At 55.1% G+C, this 23,562-nt stretch overlaps 1 protein-coding gene across 8 annotated transcripts in view; it reads right to left on the reverse strand.

The window, feature by feature from the left end:
- BANP (BTG3 associated nuclear protein) overlaps window positions 1–23,562 on the reverse strand; it is a 107,438-nt gene that overhangs the window by 22,835 nt on the left and 61,041 nt on the right. For 6 of the 8 annotated variants that reach the window (XR_007474546.1, XM_049704099.1, XM_012536860.3 and 3 more), the window contains 5 exons: window positions 23,018–23,257; window positions 16,446–16,613; window positions 11,904–12,034; window positions 10,320–10,391; window positions 8,548–8,586 (listed from right to left, as the gene is read on the reverse strand). Coding sequence is in view for 7 of the 8 variants with exons in the window: in XM_049704099.1 (XP_049560056.1) it covers window positions 8,548–8,586; window positions 10,320–10,391; window positions 11,904–12,034; window positions 16,446–16,613; window positions 23,018–23,257 (650 nt within the window). In the remaining variant the exon portion in view is untranslated. The remainder of the gene's footprint in view (window positions 1–8,547; window positions 8,587–10,319; window positions 10,392–11,903; window positions 12,035–16,445; window positions 16,614–23,017; window positions 23,258–23,562) is intronic. The other 2 variants (XM_004280069.4, XM_004280068.4) reach the window with 1 other exon arrangement.

The raw sequence follows: 23,562 nt of genomic DNA on the forward strand, positions 1-23,562 counted from the left end.
CAGAAGGGCCTTTGGGGTTTTCTTGTAAAGCTACTCAGCCTCAACTGACATGAGCCTCCAAAGACATCGTGACTCTAATGACCAACAATACTGGAACCGTACACGTAAGTAACCACATGGTACAACTTCTTCTAAAAACACCATTTCAATATCCTTCCCGGCCCAAACCTCTGTCAACCTCCTCCGGGCCTTGTCTGACCAGAAACCGTCTTGTTCGTCACAGCTCCAGGGACACATGACAGGCGTGGATTGCTCCGCCAGCGTCACTAACTGGCCATCCTCAGCCACGCCTAAAACTGCCTTCCCCGCTGCCCACGGGCCCAGGAGGTGGCGAACGGGGAGCCCTCCGGCAGCCCCCAGCCTCCGCTGGGGACCAGGATTCCCGAGGAACGGAGCTGGCAGCAGGAGATGCCGCCGGGTCCCGACGGGGCCAGCTGCCCCGGGCAGGGCGACAGCCTGCAGCGCCACGCTCAGCTTCCACGGCCGGGCGGCAGGAGACGCGCCGTTGTTTCTGTGACTCTTCTAGGGTATTTTTGGGAACCACTCAACACCAAACTCCCTCCACATCTGGCCTTTTCTCATTTAAACGATATTTTCCACCATTTCTGGTAGAGAAGGCTTTTCCATGAGGGGTTAATTCCCTGAGCTACCTAGGTTCTCCAAGATGTGTGTCTGTGTTTTGGAAGGAACATATTTTCTTGAGGGGAACATTTTTATTAGAAGTGAAGTGACAGTGTGAGGGCTTCCCTGGTGGTGCAGTGGTTAAGAATCCACCTGCCAATGCAGGGGACACGGGTTTGAGCCTTCGTCTGGGACGATCCCACGTGCCGCGGAGCAATTAAGCCCATGCGCCACAACTACTGAGCCCATGTGCCACAACTACTGAAGCCCACGTACTTAGAGCCCATGCTCCGCAACAAGAGAAGCCACCACAATGAGAAGCCCACGCACTGCAACGAAGAGTAGCCCCTGCTCGCTGCAACTAGGGAAAGCCCGCGCACAGCAACAAAGACCCAATGCAGCCAAAAATAAAAATATAAATAAATAAATATTTTTAAAAAAAGAAGCGAAGTGACAGTGTGTACCATCTGCAAGGCTGAGACTGCTCTCCTGGCGTGGCAGACCACTAAAAGTGGACTAGAGTCCCTGGGAATGGCAGACACTGTTTCACTGCTATAGATAAAGGCACCCTACACACACACCACACACACACCACACCACACACACACACACACACACACACACACACACACACACATACACAGCCCTTCTTCTCATCCACCCCAAAAAAGGCCTACACTCCAAAAAAGTCCTACACATAAAATGTTGGATACTTCCCACCTCTTCTAATCTTTTTCCCAGCTGGGTTTATAATGCCTCATTTTATGGAAAAAGTTCCGAGAGCTACTGAAATTTACTTTTAAGCAAAGTATAAGGATGGACACAAATGCCAAAGAACTCGAGAGAGGTTTAAGAGCCTCGAGAACACCAGGCTATTTAGTTACGTACTGGTGAAGTTATCTCACAGATGCAGGAGGAGAGTAACCTGGACACATCACCGTGTTGCCTTTTTTAAACACAGGTGACCCATGCATGTGTGTGTTTCTGTGTGTGTGTGTTTCTGTGCGTGTGTGTGTTTCTGTGTGTGTGTGCGTGTGTGTGTGTGTGTGTGTGTGTGTGGCATATTCATTATTGCAGAGATGGGCTTTGCCAGAACACACACAACTCCCAGGTTTCCAAGTGTCCTGACGTCGTTCAGCCTACAGACAGACAGACAACTTTTTTCATACGCATCTTAGATGACGTTAACCACAACTGTAAAAAAATAAAAATCTACCAAAATACGCATCTAGTTGAAACAGTACTAAACCATTTCGTGATTCACAATGTAAGCACCATGACTAAAGCTCCAGTCTTTAAAGATGCCCCAAGTGGCTGAAAATCTCCCAACTATGGAGAAAAAACGGACCCAGATTCAGATGTTCCAACAGATACGATATTGCCTGGCAATGGAGCTGGGACCACGTGAGCGCTCACATCTCACTGGATCTGAATCGCCTGGATCCACACGCCCTCTGGAAGCAGCTCTGTGAATCTTCACGGCTCTGCTCCACACCTGAGCGCCTACTGAATGCTCAATGCGACAGGCAAGAACAGAGCGTGGATCTGCCCCTTACCTTTCTCACACACTCCTAGTTTGTTACCTCCCCCCAGTAACACTCCTGAGGGCCAGGCAGAGGGAGCTCTGTCACTTTAGTCTCCACAGAACGAGGCAGAGAAGACATATCACAGCTCACAAGCATCGAAACTCGCTTGAAACATCCCTTGATGGTGGTGTAGGGGGAGGTGACGCTGGTGGAGGTGACAGTGGCTGCACAGTCCTGGTGGTGGAGGTGACAACAGCAGTGATGACAGCGGAGGTGGAGGTGACAGTGGCTGTGCAGTCCTGGTGGTGGAGGTGACAACAGCAGTGATGACAGAGGAGGGGGAGGTGACAGTGGCTGTGCAGTCCTGGTGGTGGAGGTGACAACAGCAGTGATGACAGTGGAGGGGGAGGTGACAGTGGCTGTGTAGTCCTGGTGGTGGCAGTGACAACAGCAGTGATGACTGTGTTCTAGAGACCTGGAGCCAAGGCAGGGGCTTGAGGACTCATATGAGAGTTGCGGGCTGCATCCATCCTGGACTTGACCTCCCTGCACAACCCTGGAAGAGGCACCGGCTACTGTCCCCACATGTAAAGGAGAATAACATCCCCTAGTTCACATCATCAACAGCAACACAAGGCTGGGATGTCAGAGGGAGCGTACGCCCAGCTCCAGAAAGGGACACCAGCCCCGTGGGCAGCGGGCTGGCTCCTCCCATGGCTGTGGCAGCCGGGGAGGCCGGAGCATGACACTGGAGATGCAGGGGGCCCCAGCCTCCTCCTCCTGGGTTGTGCTCTGACCTTTAGTGACAACACGGTATTAACTAAAACAAAGGCGCCAGCGCCCTCCCAGGGGCGGGCCTGCCCTCGGGTGCCGATGAGCCCAGGAAACAGAGGCACCGCAGACACAGTGGCCGGGGGGCCTCGCGGTCGGCCAGCAGCAGCCTGCTCGGGAGCACCGCTTCTTAGTCACACGAATAAACGTTGCGGTCTTTGCTTTGTTTTCTTAAACTCCCCCAAAACCAAGATGAACAGAATGCAAAACTTAGAAATCCTAAAAATCTAGATTTTAAAAATCTCAATTCTTTAAATGCAGAAAAGGACATTTTAAGACTGTTCTAACAGTTCAACAAAGATTTAACAATACACAATAATCATAAAAAATGCACCCAACTTTTACCATCGGCCAAGCTGCCCCAACGAAGCACACAGTTAATAAGTGTCAAGTTCTCGATGCAGATTTTATGCCACTCGGGTGGGTGGGCTGCGGTCTCAATGCCAGCGCTGACAGACTAACTCCCAGCCCACCAGCCTGAGCGGGGAGGCTCATTTCCGGGGCTCGTGATGCGTGATTCACCCAGTAACCGTCTCCATGAAAATCCACCGGGCCTCTCTGGGCACTCAGGCAGGCCCCTGCCTCCCCGTGAAGGACACAGGCCCTGCCCTTCAGGAGCTCACGGTCAAGCCACACCGGGCCCAGAATGGATGCCGGGAGATGTCACATCCCTCTTTGCCAGCAACATCCTCTGCATTCAGACCACGGCGTGGACATCCCACACCGCCCTCAGGAGCGTGGTCACCATGGGGCCTGCACGTCTGCACCCCAGCTCTCAAAAGCTGGTGACATCCGCCCCGCAGACCCTGCCACCGTGCTGTGAGGCCCTGGGCCACTGGGGGAGCCCTCATGGAGAACCGAGGGGCTGGGGGGACAGCCCAGCTCCAGGCCTGGGAGGGATCCCTTGGACAGGGCAGCCCCGAGCCTCCAGACGACCCGGTGACATGACGTGGCAGAACCACCTCCTCCCGCTGGGCCTGGTGAACCCCGAATAGTGAAGGGTAATAATTTTTTTTTTTTTGATTTATTTGTTTTTGGCTGTGTTGGGTCTTCATTGCTGTGCGAAGATTTTCTCTAGATGTGGCGAGCAGGGGCTACTCTTCGTTGAGGTGCGCAGGTTTCTCATTGCGGTGTCTTGTTTTGTTGTGGAGCACGGGCTCTAGGCGCGCGGGCTTCAGTAGTTGTGGCACGCGGGCTCAGTAGTTGTGGCCCGAGGGCTCTACAGCACAGGTTCAGTAGTTGTGGTGCGCGGGATTCAGTAGTTGTGGCTTGCAGGCTCTAGAGCGCAGGCTCAGTAGTTGTGGCGCACGGGCTTAGTTGCTCCACGGCATGTGGGATCTTCCCAGACCAGGGCTCGAACCCGTGTCCGTTGCATTGGCAGGTGGATTCTCAACCACTGCGCCACCAGGGAAGCCCCAAGCATAATAACTGATTGTCTTCTCTGGCCCCAAATTTGGTGGTGGGGGCGGGGGTCGTACAGCAAGGGATGGCTGCAACCAGGTGACGATTAGACCAGCAGCACAGGGACGCGCCCCAGTGCTCACAGTCTCACAATAAAGCTCGTGGTTCTCGGCATGCGTTCGTCTACACAGCTGAAGGGTGACTGGCTCGGGACTGGCTCTAACCGGGGCAGATTCAGAGCCAAATGTCTCTGTGCCACAAGGCCAGCGCCAACGCGGGTCCCCAATCCTACGGTCTCACTGCCAGCCGCTGTCCCCCGAGCACGACCGAGCCGAGATGAGGCGCTTACCCCGCTTCCCTTGAACTCACGCACGCTGAGCAGCTCAGAACGCTCAAAGCAGAACAGCCAGGAGATGGAGCAGAGGCAGCGCCTCGTCTGTGTCACTGCATGTGTCCCCTCGGAATCTTCCTGAATTACCCAGATGAACCCAACGCGGGGACCACACTCGTGGACGTGACAGACACGCTCGGCCTCACACCCACTCCCTCCTCAGCAGTGGTCTTCACTTGAGGGGCCAGACGTGAAGCTCTAAGTGAAACAACACACTTTGACGCCTCAGACAACCCAACCCCCAAGAAAACAGTGACCGTTAGAGAAGTGAGAGGGAAAGAATAAAGCACACGCACACGTCCCAGGAGACGTGTGGCTTTGACATGAAGCGCCTGTGACCCCACAGAGTCTCACCACAGAGCAGGCCCTGCCTGGACCCATACCCCCCTCCCGCCAGGAGGATGCCCTCCGCTTCCCCACCACCATCTGCCTCCTGGAAGCATTTCCAGAACAAACGTCCTCTTTCGGCCACTTCTTTCCTCCAATTCTCAGAGTTCACCTCCCGTGTGACGTCTGTACTTCCAGATTTAGTTCTGCAACTGCACTGCCACCTCCTAAACTGAGGAAGATTATTTTGCCTTTCCTCCAACTGATTAGAGAAATCAGAAAGATTATTTTGAGTTGGCTAAATCTTCAACCACATCCAATTCATCAGAACCAAAGCCTGTACCTCTTGCTGTCTAAACTGAATATCCAGATATTCCCTTTAAAGACATGGCCACGTTTTTACCCAAAATTCACCATGCAAATTCGGAGAGCCCACCGTGTGGGTCGCAGGTGATTTCCAAGAAGCCAGGAGGCGCTGTGGTTCCATGGGAACCAGTCCCCGGTCTGAGAGCATGACCCTCAGCCTTCCCTGCCCTTCCTAAGGGTCAGATTCCTGAAGTCCCAGCACCTGCTGCTGCCAGCACCGGGGACCCCGCTGACTGGGGTCAAATTCAGACAGTTATCGACAGTACACAGTCCTGCGGTGTGAAGAGAAAGCACCCCGAAATTGTCATGCATTACTGCAAAGTCACCCGGCCCCGGCCGTGAGCAGCTGAAGCAGGACAGAACCCATCGTGGTGCTTTAAGGGCCTGGAAGCGAGCGGAACCCCTCTGTGGACAAGACAGCACAGTGGTGGGGAAAGGTGGGTGTCTGGGAGGCAGGGAGGCCCTGCCACGTGCCTATGCACATCATCAGATGGGAACGCCCCCTGCACGTGGTGGGGCTGTCCCACACCCCACCCTGCTGCCCCACGCACGGCCAGGAGGAGTCGGGATGGAAACGGTGAGGCCGCCTCTCGAGGCCCGAAGGCAGACTCACATCCGCAGTGCACCTCTGAGCTCTAAGGAGGGCGGACAGACCTGGAGCCAGAGCCGGGTTTACCTGGCCCACTGGTGAGCTGGGACGAGGGAAAGCCGGCCGGGGAGCAGTGGCCCCAGCTTGGGGTGTCCCCTCTCTCCCCCAGAGGGGAACCCCTCCTCACCTGGAAAAGCTCCTCCGGCAACCACAGGGTAGGGAGAGCAGCTCCCCAAGCACCCACTGGGGTCCAAGGCCCAGTGTTTGTTGGCTAGACTCAGAGAGGCCCCACTTTGGAGGCTCAAATTCAAACCTTAACGGTTGAAAGGGGCCCCATGACCCGATTCCCCAGCGACGAGCCCAACTGAAGTGACTGCTCCGTCCACAGCTCTGGGGCCTGCCTGCCAGCCAACAGCGCAGGAGGCTAACGGCACTGTTCCCGCAGCCAGGCCCCTGCTGCCCACATACTCACGATAGCGGGCGGACGTGACCGCTCCTTTCAAAGAGCAGCATCTTTTTGCTTGAACACAGACCCTCACTTCCCCCGCAAAACAGCCTGCATTTCGAGGGGCAGAACATCAGGCCAGCACAGCCCTGGAGGCAACCAGACTCCAGGCGTGAAAGGCAAACTGTGGCGTGACTGAAGGCGAGGATTTATGGACAATGCGCGGAAAAGTCTCAGCGGAAGGACAGACGCTGTGCTAAAGGGACACAAGGCACAACTTACTGCTCCCTAAACATGTTTTTAATCACATCATTCTTAATTAATGCACCAAACCAGGTCAAATTCTAATCCTGTACAATTCATTTAACAATTTTAAATATCTTGCTAAGGTTAAAAATGTCCACATAACCTCACAAACATCTCTAACATATACAGCGGCAAAGCCAAGAAAGCACGTGTTGCCAGAGTGAACCTGACATGAACCTCGCGTGCGGCCTTGTTGACCGATGGAACCCTCTGGGGACTGTTCTGTCTACACTCGGCCAACTCGACGTCCGGGTCAGGGAGAGGAACGAGCCTCACTGAGATGCTGAGGCGTCTCAGCATCCGATCATGACTGTCACTCCACTCGACAGGGACTGGGTGAGAAGTGTGACTGGGACATTTTTCCAGTAACCGGAACCCGTGCTCTCAGCCCAACTGGAGCTTCACCTCTAACCCCCATGCTCTCCTCTCCGCCACCCTCACCCCTCCACCCTGGGTTTGAGTGCCTAGCCTCACAGGGCCTACCTGGGGGTTGGGGGGCCCCTCAACCCTTAATCTGCTCCAACAGACGCAAGCGGCAGATCGCGGTACGTGAGGCCCAACGTGGGCAGCGGGGTCCACGCTGCAGTGTGGAGAAGGCTGCCCTCCCGCTGGCAGAGGCTGGCTCGACACCCCTGCGCTGCTCCCCGCTGTAACCGACCCTCCAGGACAGGGCTCCTCTCCCTACACCTTCCCCGAAAGCACAACGGAAAGGCAAGCAAACACAGCTGCCCAGAAGCGACACCCCTCCCCAGGCTGCCGGGTCACCTCGGGCCACCTCACCAGCAGCAGCAGAGAAAACCAGAGCACAACTCTGGGAAAGCAGAGGTTTTGCTTCAAGGCTCAAGTGACAAAGAGCCCCCAGCTTTCCCGACCTGTAGTAAGAGCCCTGAGAAGGATGCTAAAGAAGAGGGGTAACTAAGGTTAAAGCTCAGCGCAGCTTTTAAAATGCCGCAACTCTTTGGCCTTTTGCCAAGGCAGCCATTTTTCTATATTAATACTGCTTTAGGACTTTGATTAGAACCTCATGAGTATGCTCAAGATGACACTTTCAACGAAGAAAGTCCAACTTGAACATCGCACTCGTCCCAAGGCGCTCCGAGGGCTCAACAGGAAACCCTCGGGGCGTGACGTCCTTTGGTTTCGAGTCCAGCAACGCACACCCTGCATGACCATTTGTGGCAGACACGAGGCCCTCGCCGAGGACGTGGGAAGCACACACAGTGTGCCAGAAGGGAGAGTGCACTCGGCTCTGAGAATAATGTCTATGGTTATCTTGATAGTGACTGAGCTCCATGGTCATGATTCCTAAGTTACGTTCTATAAAAAAGGAAGATCGTCCAGACTCTCTCATAATTATTCAGGTTATAAACATCTCTTTAACAGAAACTCTTCATGAGGATGTGAAAACGTCAATCCTCGAATTCACCAGCAATTTCACTCCATCTTAGAAAGCAAATCACCCCTAGAACGCCTCGGCCGGACGCTTCACTCTGTAGACAGTTCACATCAGGTGAGCTCACTGAGGGTTTCAGGGTCTTTTTCTCAGGACCAGAAAAAAAAGGCAGTGGTTGGAGTTTGACAGCAATGAACGGGAACGAAACCTGCCTTATTCTAACAGACAGCTACTGCACAACAGCCCAGGGCCCCGCCATCCACATGCCCCAGCTCCGTGTGTCTCCATGTGTCCCCGGGGCCAACGCTCCCGCTCCTGCCACGCTGGGATCCACCGCAGGTGAGCACTTACCTGCCCATCTTGTCCCACGTGGTGTATCTGTAGATTGCCCTGCAAAATGGATGAATAAGGGTGTGATCAAAGACAACAGCTTCAAGATGCACGAGACAGAGGCAGGAACGTCCCCAGGCCATTAGTGAAAACCAGCAAAACCATTAACATCAATTCCAACATCGGTCCCTTGTAGCCATAAAAATCCCAAAATATCAATACTTAGGCTGAGTTTACAGGTGCTATTTTTTCTTACAAAAACAAATAAAACAAACCAGTTAAAAAACATTGTAGCCATCCCCCAACCCTGACCCCCAAATGGAAATGTCTTTTTTCTAACTCTTCACTTTGAAACAATCTCAGACTCACAAGAAGAACCAAAAGTAGTACAGAGAGGTCCTGCGTCCCATCACCCAGCTTCCCCTTTGGGACATCTGACACATCATGGAGCATTACGGCAATCAGGAAATCAATGGGACGTGATGCAATTAACCAGACTACAGGCCTACTGAGATCTCACCAGCTGGAAATTCATTTTCATTTGTTTAAAAAAAATAATAGTTGTTTTAAGTCTCGTAGGCGCCGCTAAATGTCTCTTTACAGATATCCTCATTTTGACAAAATAACTACCTAATTTTTAAGTGAACAAAGTAAGGTTTCATTGTGATAAGAAGACTAACTGCACATTGTAACTTATTACAAAGTAATCATTACACTATCAGCAATTTTTTCTAATTCAGTGCATTCAATTCCTAATGGAAGCAAAAAAAAAAAAACCACTGGATTATATAGAGGAGGAATTCAGTTAAGAAAACTAAAAAAAAAAATAAAAGGGCAAAACTGATACTAAAAATTGGAATTCAGTAAGTATTCTAATGAATTTTTAGCAGAAACAATATAAAAGCGGATGTACATTGATTTCTCCTTTTCCAACCCTAACCATTTTCCTTCCTTTCAAGGGCCGCCAGCAAGGCAGGCGTGCTGGTAGACGGCCGGCCCTCTGTGGCCGTGGCCTCCCCCTCACCTGTGCCTGGAGAAGGGAAGCTCCCCTGTCCCCAAGGGGGTGCCTGCGCTTAGCTTGCTGCCCACTCCCCCCCCAACATGTTGCTCTGTGTGAGCTCACAGACACCCACCCCCAGTCCGCTGGCCCCGCAGGAGGCAGGGGGAAGCCCATTCCTTACCTGCGGTCAGGCTTCCCGGGACCTGCCCCTCCCACCCACCAGCCTCTGTGCGCTGCTCCCCTTCACCACCACCCCCCACCCCCGCTAGCCTCCCCACCCCCCGGGCACCCACCTGGCCGTGCGCCCCACCTTCCCATGGACACACCTGTCCCGTCATCTGAGGACTCACAGGGATTTGTCCAGCTCGGAGCCGTCCCCTCAGAACCCGCCCACCTCTTCCCTCTCTGACTGTGGGGCTGGGGGCTGGGACTGAGAGGTCGGGGGCACTAACGTCACCCACTTAAGGAAAGCAGCCCGGTGCGGCCGGAACACGAGAAGCCAGCAGGCACCGCTAAACGAGTCCCAGGCTTCCCCGGCACTCTCCTGAGACCGGGGGCCGACAGCCCCTGGCGCCGATGCCGGAGGCTGGAAGCAAGCCCGGCCCTCAGCTCCGCCCACATGGCACACGTTGGGGGGGATATCCAGGGCGAGCACTGCTCCCAGGCGGGGACAAGGTGCAGGAAGCCACGCCCCAATCTGCGGGCTGCAGCCCTGCGCCCCGCAAAGGACAAAGGTCAGAGTGCAGAGGGCCCGTGGGCACAGAGCGGGCCCCGGGCTGGCAGCCAGACTCACCTCGCTGTCCTGCGTGATCTGCACCTGCTCCCCTTGAGGCACCTGGGCGATGTGGAGGTGGCCCTGTGGGATCCGCAGAAGAGAAGACACCAAGAAGCATCAGAAGAAACAAGAAACGCTCTCCGAAACGTTTGTTCCTGATTCTCCACTCGCAGTTCAAGAAAAGACAGCTAAGGCCTGAGTGGCCAGCATCACACACGCATGGTGTTAGCTTACTAAACACCCTCTTGAAGTTCTACTTTAAGGACATAACACAGAACACTTTGCAGTAATTCTTAAAGGGGCAATGAGGCCTAGGAAAAATCTGTTACATCTTTAAATGTTACTAAACAGGCAAATTTAAGAATGTGAAGGACATACAGGAAAAGGGAGAAACCACAATTTTCCAGAAAACTAAACTGACAAGCTTTTTTTTAAATTGTACTATCAACTCAGAGGGACCAGAAACCTCATGGACTTTCAGACAGGGTCCCTAGTGACCTGGGGGTGCTGGAGGCTACACAGCAGCGTGACTAGGAGGGTGGGTGGCAGTTGTGCACGTGTCTACACAGAAAACACGTCAGCCAACTCTTTTTAAATCAAAGAAACACGTGACTACTTAAACAGCTGAAGTAAACAATAAACGTGGTTCCAAAGTCTCAGACTCCAAGTCAAATGCATTTATGTTTGTAGATACAGGGAGACAAATAATTCCTGTAAACCTTAACTGAGCTCAATGAAATGAATATCCATTATCTTATTTAAAATTCTACCTTAATCAAAATGGACCTGAAAATAAACTACTGTTGAATTTTCTATTGCTTTCATTTTACTACATCTATGTAAACCCTATATCACAGTTATCTCTTCTGGAATTCTTTCAAAGAACTTCCTTACTAACGAGATTAGAGTAACTGCTTTTGTGACTGACAGCTAAACAAAGAATCCACTGTTTATAACTGTTCCATCTCCCTTGGAAGAAGAAGAACTCTTCACAATCCTCCTCAGTGCTCTCGGGAAGCCCTCCCTTTCCAGGCAGCGTGCTGAGTGCAGCATCAAACCAAGGCCGCCTGGGTCAGAACCAGGTCTCCAGGAGGCAGCCCTGCAACGAGGCCCACGGCAAGGAGGCTGGGTGCCTACAGCATCCCCAGCATCCCCGGGAAGTTCCTGCCCCGCTCTCCCACGAAGCGTCGGGAGGAACGTCCACCTGGGCCGGCAGCACACAAGGGCAACTCATCACACAATCGAAAGAAACGACACAATGACTAAGGCCACCAGCTCTCTCGGCTGGCCGCAGAACGAAGTCATTCTTCTCCTCTCAGTAAAGGGTGCCCATGCTTCTGAACTGAGAAAATATCTGTGATACATCTTGATGTCTCCCAGGAGGACAGGCAGAAGCGCACAGGCAGGGGAGCCGCGAGGGGCCGGCAGAGAGGTCTACGAGATGTAGGAGGCCTACCTTAACTATTTCTACTTGGACCCCATCCCAGGCTGTCAGCGGGATCCAGAAGTGCAGGGAGAGCTGGTCGTGGCGCCCCTCCCCCCGCTTCCCAGCCGTGCCCCCCCCCTTCCACTCGCAAAGGCAAACTGGCGAGAAGTACATACTACTTGGACCTGTCCGTCCTCCCCGATCTGGTGGATCTGGACCTGCTGGGCGTTGGCCAGGGCGTAGTGCAGGGCCTGAGGCGGGGGCTGCTGCAGCTCACTGGCGGGCGGCGGCGTGCTCATCATGGTCTCTGCGGGGAGATGCACACGAGCCTGAGCTGCCATCCTGGGGCTGAGCCCACCTCTGCCTCCCTCTCTCCCCAACCACACTGCCCACGGAAATGAACGGAGAGCCTTCGTTCCTGGACTTCCAATGTGCAGTGTCGTGAGCAACAGCTGTTAGACAGCGGGGCTTTCTCACCTGTAGTCAGCGTCTAAAGATCCAGTGACCCACAGACACAGATGGTTCCCACCTACTACGTAAGTGAAGCTCCTCAGATGTAGTGACAAAAACGGAAAACGGAAAACAGGAAAAAAGTGCATACTAAACTCTGTGTCAGACCGGCGCAAGGCAGGGACCGTGGATAATTAAAGCAACTTGGGGGAGGGAGGGACTTCCCCAGCGGTGCAGCGGTTAAGAATCCGTCTGCCAATGAAGGGGACACGGGTTCGAGCCCTGGCCCAGGAAGATCCCACAGGCCGTGGAGCAACTAAGCCCTTGCGCCACAACTACTGAGCCTGTGCTCTAGAGCCCAGGAGCCACAGCTACTGAGCCCATGTGCCACCACTACTGAAGCCCACGTGCCTAGAGCCCGTGTTCCGCAACAAAGAGAAGCCACCGCAATGAGAAGCCCGCGCACCACAACGAAGAACAGCCCCTGTTCGCCACAACTAGAGAAAGCCTGCGCGCGCAGCAACGAAGACCCAAGCGGCCAAAAGTAAATAAACAAACAAAAAACTAACTTGGGAGAAAAGTTCCATCCACTCAATTAAAGGAACACTTCCAGTAAAAGTTTACTCTCCATGTTTAACCCAGAATGAGATACGTTTGTTTTCACGTGTTGTGTATTACTTTTAACTGTAATACTATCTCAATCAGAAGAATTTTCTTATACACTTAGAACATTCTCAGAAACAAAAAGATTTTAATTTTCAATGTATATACATATTTTTGTTCTAAAGAATGGATTACTCAACAAGACTTCTAAAGATAAAACCATATTACATTAAAATGAAATTCTGTGAGAAGTAGAATGCTGATATGAATGGAAAGAGGAAAAAGATTAAATGTCTGATTCTTGAAGAAAAGAATTTTCCTGCATTTTTTAATAGCTTAATGGTGGGTATCAAATTGACATGGTATAGATTCCACTGGCTGCCTTTTAAAAAGTTACAGTATAACAGTATTAAGATGTTAATACTTACGAAATTCAAGTTATTGAATTTACCATGTCATCAATAGCTCCCTCTAATGTGGCAATGTGAAGACTAATTTAAATCTATGTTTTACAATCAATACTGATATCAAAGTGCAGTGCAAAAAACTGCATCTGTTACTTGCTTGTGGTCAAGAATAATCCAAGAGATACGGCAAGTGACCCCAGGCAACGACTCACGCTGAGGGAGGACCATGGCCCCCGGCAGTGACACGGCAAGGGCAGCCCCTCAAAGGCCTTGCCCCCACTGGCCGCGCTGCCCCATGTCCAGAGAGACACACAGTCAGGAGCTGGTTCTCTGTGACCCGAAGGTTCTGGGCCCTACGCGGATGCCCCCCAATGAGAGCTGTGGGGAGAAGCACTGGGGGCGGAGGTTTACACTGTAAAATGCAGCCACCTTAAACTCAAGCACATACGAAAGTTCACGTGGTGTGGCCAGACAGCAGGCTGAGATACAAACGTTTTAATAAACTGATATTTTTAAAATCCCTTGAAAACCAGTGATGTTGTGGTCTGTGTTCAAATTGGCAGTACTAATTCAGCTTTAAATAGACCAGCCTCGGCTCAGAATCTCACTTGTAGCATCTGTCTGCTGATACTTCAAAAGAGAACACGGCAACTCCAGCTGGAATTTCTACCAATTCCAAATGAACGGAATCCTGGCTAAATTACATGTTCCTGGATTATGTCTGTCACCAGAATAGCCTTAAGGAGCAGATTCGCTGGGTCAGGCCGCGAGTCCGCAGGAAGGACGAGGACGAAATCCCAGAGGCCCTTTAACCAACCACCCTGTGCTGTATCGAGTTTGGGCCAAGTACGCAGTACGTTAAAGTAGAAAAAGATCCAGTCAACAGAAAGTTACAGAACAACGTACTTCCAAGAGTTTGATGAAAGAAGAACGTGGTCTGTGCTCCTCTCAAAACTCCCAGGGCTCCAGCGCCCAAGGAGGGGCCGCCCTCTGGCTTCCAGCGGACCGCCCGAGAGCAGTCCAGACCCGTCCCAGAGCCCGGAACTCGCCCCCCGTGCTTCCCAGACACACAGCACCTGAGGCAGAGGGGGTGCGATGGTGCCAGCCTCCCTCAAATGCTCCTTAAAAAGGCACACCTTGACCCCCGCCCCGACGCAGTGCCCCCTGCTGCACTACCCAGGCACAGAGACCCAGGTGGGCGGAGGCAGCAAGGTGCCGGGTGGCACCACGGTGTCCGTCCTCCGAGGCCCATCAGGACGACACAGAGGGCCCCCTGCTCCTGAGAAAGCGCCCGTCACTTTGGCCATGGACGGTGCTGCTGCAGCCAGCGGACCTTCCCAAGCCACCGAGGCCGGCCAGAGTCCATTCCGAGCCACACGTCCTGAGGCTCAGCGCCTGCCCGGCCACGGCACTGAAGAGCCCCTCATGGTGGCCATTCACCACCCGCAAGAGGCCACAGGACCAACAGCAGCACTGAGAGTTGCCAGACCCACAGCCTGGGGACCTCCCTGGTGGTGCAGTGGTTAAGAATCCGCCTGCCAACTAAGCCCATGCACCACAACTACTGAGCCCGTGTGCCACAACTACTGAAGCCCACGTGCCTAGAGCCCGTGCTCCACAGCAAGAGAAGCCCGCGCACCGCAACAAAGAGTAGCTCCCGCTCGCCGCAACTAGAGAAAGCCTGCACACAGCAACGAAGACCCAACGCAGCCAAAAAGAAAAAGAAAAACAAAACAAAACCCACAGCCTCTTAGGAGGAACCCTGACACGTTTATGGACAGAAAAACAGAGGAACTAAAGACACGCAACTACCATTAAAATGAATTACTGTCATTCAACTGAAAGAAACACTAATAACTGGAAGAAAAACAAAACAACAAGTGAGCGAGGGTAAAGACAAAGCATGACATCACCAGCCTGTGGTGGAGATCAGACCTCAGGGGCAAAGGCCACCTGAGTCCCCAGCCACAAGGTCAGAAGCGGATGCAAGGTGGCCAGCCCAACAGTCCAAGCACAGCTTCAGGACCCAGCACCCTCCTGCTCCAACATGGGCCGGACAGGCTTGGGGCCTCACGCAGCTGCTGGCTGGCAACGCCGAGCCTCAGACCACCACCCAGAGGCAGGATCTGAACTGAACACAATCCCGAGGGGCCCGCCTGCAAGTCAGCTCGTCACGTGTCCCGGGCACCTCCAGAGGCGGGGACGCGGGTTCCACAGCCCACCTCATCTGATGGGGACAGGCACTGAGCACGGCCGTGCTGACCAGGTGGCCCCGGGGTAAGACGGCAGATCCCCGGCCACACTGAAACCTGCGTCCCTGGAGCCACAGTCCCCACGCCTACCCTCTTAGGACCACAGAGCCAGTCCGGTTCGGCAAGGAGCCACCCCCAGCGGGGCCCCAACTGCTACCTAAGTTCCCAGGACAGAATCCTGGTGGTGACAGAAAGGCCGGGCTCCTCACCGAGAGACTCTTCAATGCAGGCCCCGCACAGAAGCTCTGCTCAGGGCATGACCTGTCTGGCCCACGAGCGTCGGCTACCCCCAGCTTGCATGGTTCACGTGGCAAGCTAGGCCAAGTATCTGATAACCAGCAAACCACCGAGGAAAACCGCTTCCTGAGGTCTGGCTCAGCAAGATTCGTAACCCTGTAAGGACTCCAGGTGACCTGGTTTGTCACCGCAGCGCTTCCAGAACGAGAGCTCCGCCCACCCTGCCCACTGCTGCCCCTGAATCCCGGTCCCGACCCCGGTCAGGGCTCAGGTCTGAGAGCCACTGCCCAGGGACCGTCCGCGGGAGTTAAAAGACCATTTCTGTCACAACATTTTGAGACATCTTCGGTGACAAGCGATGCTGGTCTCCTTGTCACTCCTGGTGAACTTTCCCAGCTGTCCTTTCAATGCCTGAAAAGAAAGCCTAAGAGCTTCCCGTTCTTGAGGATGAGTATAACCGAGGCTGTGTCCTCACCATGGCAGTAACGAGCACGACTTAGGCTGCACCCCAGCCTTCGCCTGCAGACGCCAAGCAGATGGTGACAGTGACAGTGAGCCAGCGACGTGCTGGCCCACCAGGCAGAGGGAGCAGCGCTCAGGGCGGCGTCCGAGGTGGTCCTGGCCCAGCTCCTGGTGCTGCTGAGCCCAGGATGCCCTCCACCTAGACAGCTGCCCCGGGAGCCTCTCACAAGGCACATGCAGGCACAGAATCACCGTTCTCACTCTGACCGTCCCCGGGGCCACCTGCCTGGGCCACCCTGCGTCGTACCTGAGGCGCCGTACGAGGACGAGGACGGGGTTCTCCTGGAGAAGCTCTTGACGGCCAGGCTCTGGCCTCGCTGTTTTCGCCGCCAGGCCGTCCGACATTTGGAGTCGATGCTCTGTTTGATTCGATACCAGTCGGATTCCGTGATTCCAAATTTATAGAAGAGGTGACCTGCAAGAACACACCCGAGGGGAGCCTCTGTGAGGCACGGGCCTTCCGCGCGGCTGGCGGTCAGGGCGCAGCGCCAACAGGAAGCGTGACGGGCGAGAGCCGCCTCACGCCTGCCTGTCGTGTGCAATGATCGCTTCTCATTTATTCAGCTTTAACCTATCTGACGTGATCCACCCCCACCAGATGGAGTCGGGCAACAAGCTGGAGGTGAGGGTTCGCACAAGCGTCCTGGATGCCCCGCGCTCCAACCGTCCACCCTGATTTCACGCACGGCCTCTAGGGTTCTGAGGCCGAGATGGAACGCCAGCTCGTTCCTCCTTGCTCATGCCTGCCTGGCTGCCTCCTTCCCTCCTCTCAAGTCTGGGCTCCAGCGAGAGCTCAGTAACCCTCCCCTCAACCAGCCCACTTCACCCCAGAATCCTCCCACCGCCAACCCCGTCCCGGCGCTCTAACACTTTAGAGAACTTAGATACTGATGGCGTTTACACCGCTTCCCCCACAAACACGGGGCTCTTTGCTCTCCTCGTCCACGCCTGCCAAGAACCCAGAACGTCCAGGCACATGACAGATGCTCACACATTTGTTGCCCAAATGCTGGTTACAACTCAGCTGAAGACTTCCTTCCACTGCTACTTGAGTCTGAAGCCTACAGAACTTCCCTTGCCTCTCCGTCTGCCTCCCTCCATCAGAATGAGACTCCCTAAAGGCGGACATAATCCACTCCCTGGGGCCCCACCGCATGCCCAGCCCGGCCCAGCCGAGTGGGCATCACCTCCACTGGACCGCTGGCCGCAGAGGGCAGGGCAGCCCTCTGGCACCCTCGCTGTCCGCCTCTGCGCCACGGCGAGCTCTCAGTGCGGGATGTGGGCATCTGAGACCACTTACCAGCAAGGAGGAAACCGGGTGGCAGATGGAGGCCCCTCCCTGCCAGCCCACCCAGCTCTCACTGGACCACTTCACTTCTTCCTTGTGCTGAATCAACAGGGAGTAACGGTCAGGAACACGGGAACCACAAAAAATGCTTTTCAACAGGGTGACCTCCTTTCTAGCTGGTCATGAAGCTTTGCTGATTAACGGGAAAATAAATGCATGAAATTCAAAAATTTAATAATAAAAAGATTCAGCTCGGGGCTTCCCTGGTGGCGCAGTAGTTGAGAGTCCGCCTGCCAGTGCAGGGGACACGGGTTCGTGCCCCGGTCCGGGAAGATCCTACATGCCGCGGAGCAGCTGGGCCCATGAGCCATGGCCGCTGAGCCTGCACGTCCAGAGCCTGTGCTCCGCAACGGGAGAGGCCACAACAGTGAGAGGCCCGCGTACCGCAAAAAAAAAAAAAAAAAAAAAAAAAAAAGATTCAGCTGGAATGGCTACTAAGAGCACCCAGCTTGGAGCGGCTGCTGAGAGATCATTCGATGCCCAGTCCCTAAACTCTGCTCTGTGGAGAGCACAGACCCTAGGAATAACCAAAACAAAGGAAGTCTCCGTTTTCTTAACTACTGTATTAAGTTTCTTTTGTCTTGGAAAGACACTTAACTTTTTTGTGAACATAGCCTAAGGCATTTTTGACTCCAAACAGAAAGGCAACCAACACGTCTGTCACCTTGATAAAAAGAAACTGGGTTAAGGAGGGGCAGGGTTTACAGGATCAGAGAAGATCAACTGCAAGGTAGTCTCGGCCCCACTTTGTCCTCCTGCAGAAAAGGAGGCAGCGCCTCTTCGCCGGTTTCCAGGTCATCTCTAAGCTAACTGAGTCATCACAATATTTACTGAGACGGAACCGGGTACGGCTCTAGATGCAGGGTGGGGCTCACAAAGCTCCGGCCAGTTACCCACATGAGTGACAAGAGAACCCAACTACCCACTGTAGTTACCACAGAACTCAGATACTGACTGAGCCCAACTATGAGAACAAGAACCGTAGAGTCACAAGGGGACCCGACCACTAACTACAGCTCTACAGTCACAGGAGGAGCCAACTACCCACCACAGCTGCAGAGGAGCCCGAATACAGGCGAAGAAGTGGCGACCACACGTGTCCAACCACCTCATTAGGCACCTGCTCCAATACAGAAGGACACCCTGCAGGCCACCCTCAGATCCCCTCATGCCTTCCCTCGCAAGGAAAACACCTTCCGAATGCCTCTAGGGATTAATGAGATCATGCAAAATTCCAAAGCTTGCTAGTAATAGAAGAGAATATATACAACACACACGTGGGCACACAAGCATAAGAAATGAGTGAAAACATTAATACTTAAATTCAACTTTGTAAAAACCAATCTGCCAGTTCAAAACCTGGCTTACATCCTTCGAAGAAAAAACGTACATTCATAGAGTTGTGCGTTAGCCATTTTCAAATTCTAAGACATCTTATTACATAGTTCCTTCCAACAGTGACTCAAGACTCCAGCTCGATGGCAAATGCCCCCGGGAAGCTGCCAGGAAACACTAAGGAAGGAGCCAGCAGCACCGATCCTCCCCCACCGACCCCCACCGAGAGCCGTGCTGCAGGAGGGCACAGGGGGCTCGGCTCCGCCCCCGGAGCCTCATGGGTGGGCTTCCTCTGACTTTGCTAAAAGCGTTCTTCAACTTTTCTGCCAGCCCTGAGCAACCTCAGCTGAGTGAAAGGAGGAGGAACCTCTTACAATGAGTGATAAAAAGATTACTTTGAATTAACTGGTATTTCACACTTGTTGAAGCATTTTATCTCAAGTCATTTGATGCTCCTAAGAAAACCTCATGAAATAAGAACGTCAATCTCCTCACTTCAGCTCCAAACCGAGTTATCAGTGAGGACTGAGAACCAGCCTTAAAATTCGGGCCTCCAGAGCCCACCCAAGTGGAGAAGAAACGGCCACAGAAAGCCCAGCAGCGCCTCCCTCTGCCCAGACAGCAGCGGGCGCCCGTCCGCAGACGAGCCACGTAGCCCCCCAGCAGCCCGGGGAGACTAATGCACTGCTCCCAAGTGCTGCCCGGGCGCCCCCCGAAGATCTGAGCGGGTCCCCGTCCCTGCTGACCACCTCCCCCTTTCCAGGACGCCCATCGCTGACACTGGTGGTTCCCGGCTCTCATGTGAGCCCCACGAGGGGCTGAGATGCACCGCAGGAAGGACAGACAAGAAAAAAGGCGCGGGGCTTGGAACCCTGTGTACTCAGGGAGGGGTGTGGAGTGGCGTGGGGCTTATCGGTCACAACGGAATGAAAACCAGGGCACTGCTAACATAGCCTCGAGTTCCAGGGAGAGGGAAGCAGAAACCTGAGTGCTGGCAACTGACTTCTTCACGTCACGGTCTCAGCTCCCGTGTGGGCACCGCGGAGTCCAGCGTCCCGGCCACAGAGCCAGGCTGGCCCCCCTCCCCACACACGGGAGCCGCAGGCACTGGGCACAGCACTATGAGTGAAGCCGCTCTTCAGTGATGAGGAGAGCCCGGTGGCCGCGGTCGGCAGCTCCAAGGTTGCTGTGAGCCAGGGCGCCCACTCGCGTCCGTTCTCACAGGCTCCGTCCCGCCACCAGCCCACATGAACCACGACTTCCTCCCAGCTCCCAGAGACACATGCTGGGCCCAGAGGAGCCTGATCACCCAGGTTCCAAAGAACCCAGGCCCTGCGTACTGTGCTGAAGTGTCCCCCAAAATTCATGTCCGTTCCAGGACCTGGGAACGTGACCTCCCTTGGACACAGCGTCTCTGCAGACGTGATTAATTAACTGCAGATGCAGTCACACTGGAGTACAGTGCGCTCTAAGTGCAGGATGACTGCTGCCCTCAGGAGAGGAGACACACAGACACACACACAGGAGCAGATGGCCGCGTGACGACGGACACGGAGACTGGAGTTACGCTGCTACAGCCCGCAAAGGCCACAAGTTGTGGGCCTCTGCCAGAGGCAAGACAGACTCATCCGTAGCCCTGTGAGGCAGCGTGGCCCTCCCGGCGCCATGGTCTCAGCCCCGTGGCCCCAGACCCGGACAGGGCACCGTGTTGTCGGCGGAGCTCGGTACAGCAGCCCCGGGCCACTCGGGCAGCCCGCCGCACGCGAGCGAAGCCCCGGCAGCAACACCATCTCTGCCCCAGGGGGGCTGACCCGACGACAGTCCTCCGTGGACATGTGACTCCTCCATCTGTGCCCAAGCTGCTGGGGGGCTCGTGGGATCTCACCACGTCGGCGCCCCCCTCACAGACGTCTTCAAGGACCTGTCGACGCTGGGGAGCGCGTCCACCTCATCTCTGTTCTCATCAGATCAGCCAGGCGTGTCCCGCAGCCTAAGCAGACGCCTATGTGACCCACCAGTAAAAACCCTAAGAACTAAGGCTATGACATTCTCAATTCGAGGGGGAAAAAGGCAACTGCTACATTCTTAGGTCACATGCCTCATGAAAGCGTGGCCAATTTTTTTTCAGTTACAATAATGATCTACTTTTGCACAGAGCACACGAACTACACGGCTGGTTATCCAAATTTCTGGGAGGCCCGTCAACCCTTGGGAACCCTGAAGAAGGTGGCATCCCGCACGACTTCGCTCTCCCTCAGTAACCTTGTTCCCTCTCTAGAAGAAGCGCCTATGTGTTTCAAAATGCTGGGCTTTTTCCCTTAAAAAAGAAAGGGAGGAAAATACTTCTGACACTCAGAAAAGAAAAATGTAAGTCCAGTCTTGTCCACAGCGAGGTGGGCGTGGCTGGCGGTGGCAAATGTATCCTCTGGGTCAGGAATTCCTCTATTTTAAGGACACCCACAGGCTTCCCCTGCCTGAAAAAGAAACTGTAGGGACTCCCCTGGTGGTCCAGTGGTTAAGACTCTGCGCTTGCAATGCAGAAGGCACGGGTTCGATCACTGGCTGGGGACCTAAGATCCCACATGCTGCACGGCGAGACCAAAACATTAGAAAAAAAAGAAAAAACAAAAAACCGTAAGCTAAATGTACAGGGCAATTTGGGCTGCTTACACACAGCAGCTGTCCACACGGCTCCCAGCCAGCCCCCAGACACGCCCCACCCTTCTCCCAGGCACAGGAGCCTCCGAGAGAACGCAGGCAGGCCGGCCTCGCACCAAAACACCCTCCGGCCCACCGCTGGCTCCACTGTAAGCACGACCACCCCGCTGCCTAGAGAACCGGTGACCCCTGCAACACACAGCAGCCATGGCGGCCCCCAGGTGACCCTCAGTCCAAGCCTGACATTCCGGCTCAGGTTTCCAGAACCCCTGGCATCAGCCGGCATGCTGTGAGGGTCCCGGCTGGCACCGTGCTCTAGAGCGGGGGCGCTGCCTGCCATGAAAGCAACATTCTTTTGGAACACGGTCACGCCGATCCGTCCGCATTGTGAGAGCGGCTGCTTTCAGAGCCCGGCAGGTACGACCCAGGCCTCACAAAGCCTAGAACACAGACGGCAAAGCCCTTACGCACCTGTCAGTTGGCCTGGGCTCTGCCCGCCGTGCCCGGCTTTCTTCCCCCCTCCGAGGGCTGACCTCAGCGCGTCCCACGGGTGGGTTCTCAGGAGCCACCCCACATGATTCCCAGCCTCCGAGACACACACGGGGACTCGGAATGGCCGGGGCCATGAGCTGGGGACCAGGAGGACGAGCCCCCTGGGGTGAGGCAGGGACCGGACGCCCAGCTGAGTACCTGTCAGGAAAACCCGCAGCCAGGCCACCCCCCAACTTCCACCACGGTCAGTGTGCAGACACAGGAAAGACAACTCCGCCCGTGCATGAAGGCTCCCGGAAGCTCCTCTCCCTGCTTCTCACCGTCCGCACCCAAAGGCCCGGGGATCGCCGTCAGAGCTGTGTGAGCAACGAGGTCCCCCGGGCAGGGTGGCACCCCCTCTCTATTGTGAGATAGTGAACTCTGGGTAATTGGTTTTCCATTCCGCTTCGCTAACTCAGACTCTCCAGCACCAGGTTTGTCAGACGTGACCACCTAACCCTTCTGCTGGAAGCCTACGTGCTTCCCGCGCGTCTTTATCGTAAGCCGTGTCGAACGCCTTCTGGGTCGGGCGGGCTCTCGGGTGAAACCAGGCCAGCAGGTGCTGACGAGCAGGAAGCGGGCACGCCACACCCCTTCCAGATGTCACCCGGACGATGCCATCACGACAGACTCCAGCCTCGCCACCCTCACAGCCACGCGGGGGATCCAGGTCAGTATGACAAGGTCCCCGGCCCCACCAGCGACGGCAGCCCAGAACCCCAGCCCTCTAGGACAGGGGCGAGGCGGGTGGCCTGCCTGTGCCCTGGGCAGCCCTTCCTAAAGGAAACATTCAATCCGCAAAGGCCTCTCTTGGCCCGTTCAATCCGCAAAGTCCTCTCTTGGCCCCGTGCCCAGGTCTGACCCAGAGCCCCCTCCCCCCGACAGCATGGTCCCACCCCCAGCGGAGCCCGCCCGCGGCCGGCACGGTGGTGGCGGCAGACACTCACAGCGGATGCCGTAGATGGTGAGGGGGTCGAGCTGCTTCTTGCCGTGCTTGCCCTGGCCCGAGAGGTTGGAGACGGCCTGCACCTCGCGGTGGAAGAGGTAGTCCAGCAGCGTGAGCGCCATCTTCTCGGCCGTGCGGCAGTTGGTGCTGATGTGCAGCATGTCGGAGGGGATGATGGCGCAGCGCACCCGCATCTCGGGGTTGTTCTCGTCCCCCAGCCACGTGCCATTGGGGTAGTCCTCTGCGAGAGAGAGGGGTCTCGGTGAGCTCCGGCCACTGCCCCCGCTCTCTCTACCTCCAGCGAGGCGGCCCGGGCCGTCCCCAGGACAGGCAGGGGGCTCACAGAGAGGAACAGGGCAGCTGGCGCTCCTCCCGCCCAGGAGGAGAGGCGGGAGACCCCTGTCTGCGAGCCCACCGGCACCCCGCCAGCTCCGTCTGGGATGAGGGACGATTTGGGAGGCACACAGTGGGCACTGGGCCTCCCGGCTACACCCTGACCAAGTGGGCCAGCGCCCCCCACCCAGCCTCCCTCTCTGTCACAGCCTC

Source organism: Orcinus orca, chromosome 20 (assembly GCF_937001465.1).
Source record: "Orcinus orca chromosome 20, mOrcOrc1.1, whole genome shotgun sequence".
Lineage (NCBI taxonomy): Eukaryota > Metazoa > Chordata > Mammalia > Artiodactyla > Delphinidae > Orcinus > Orcinus orca.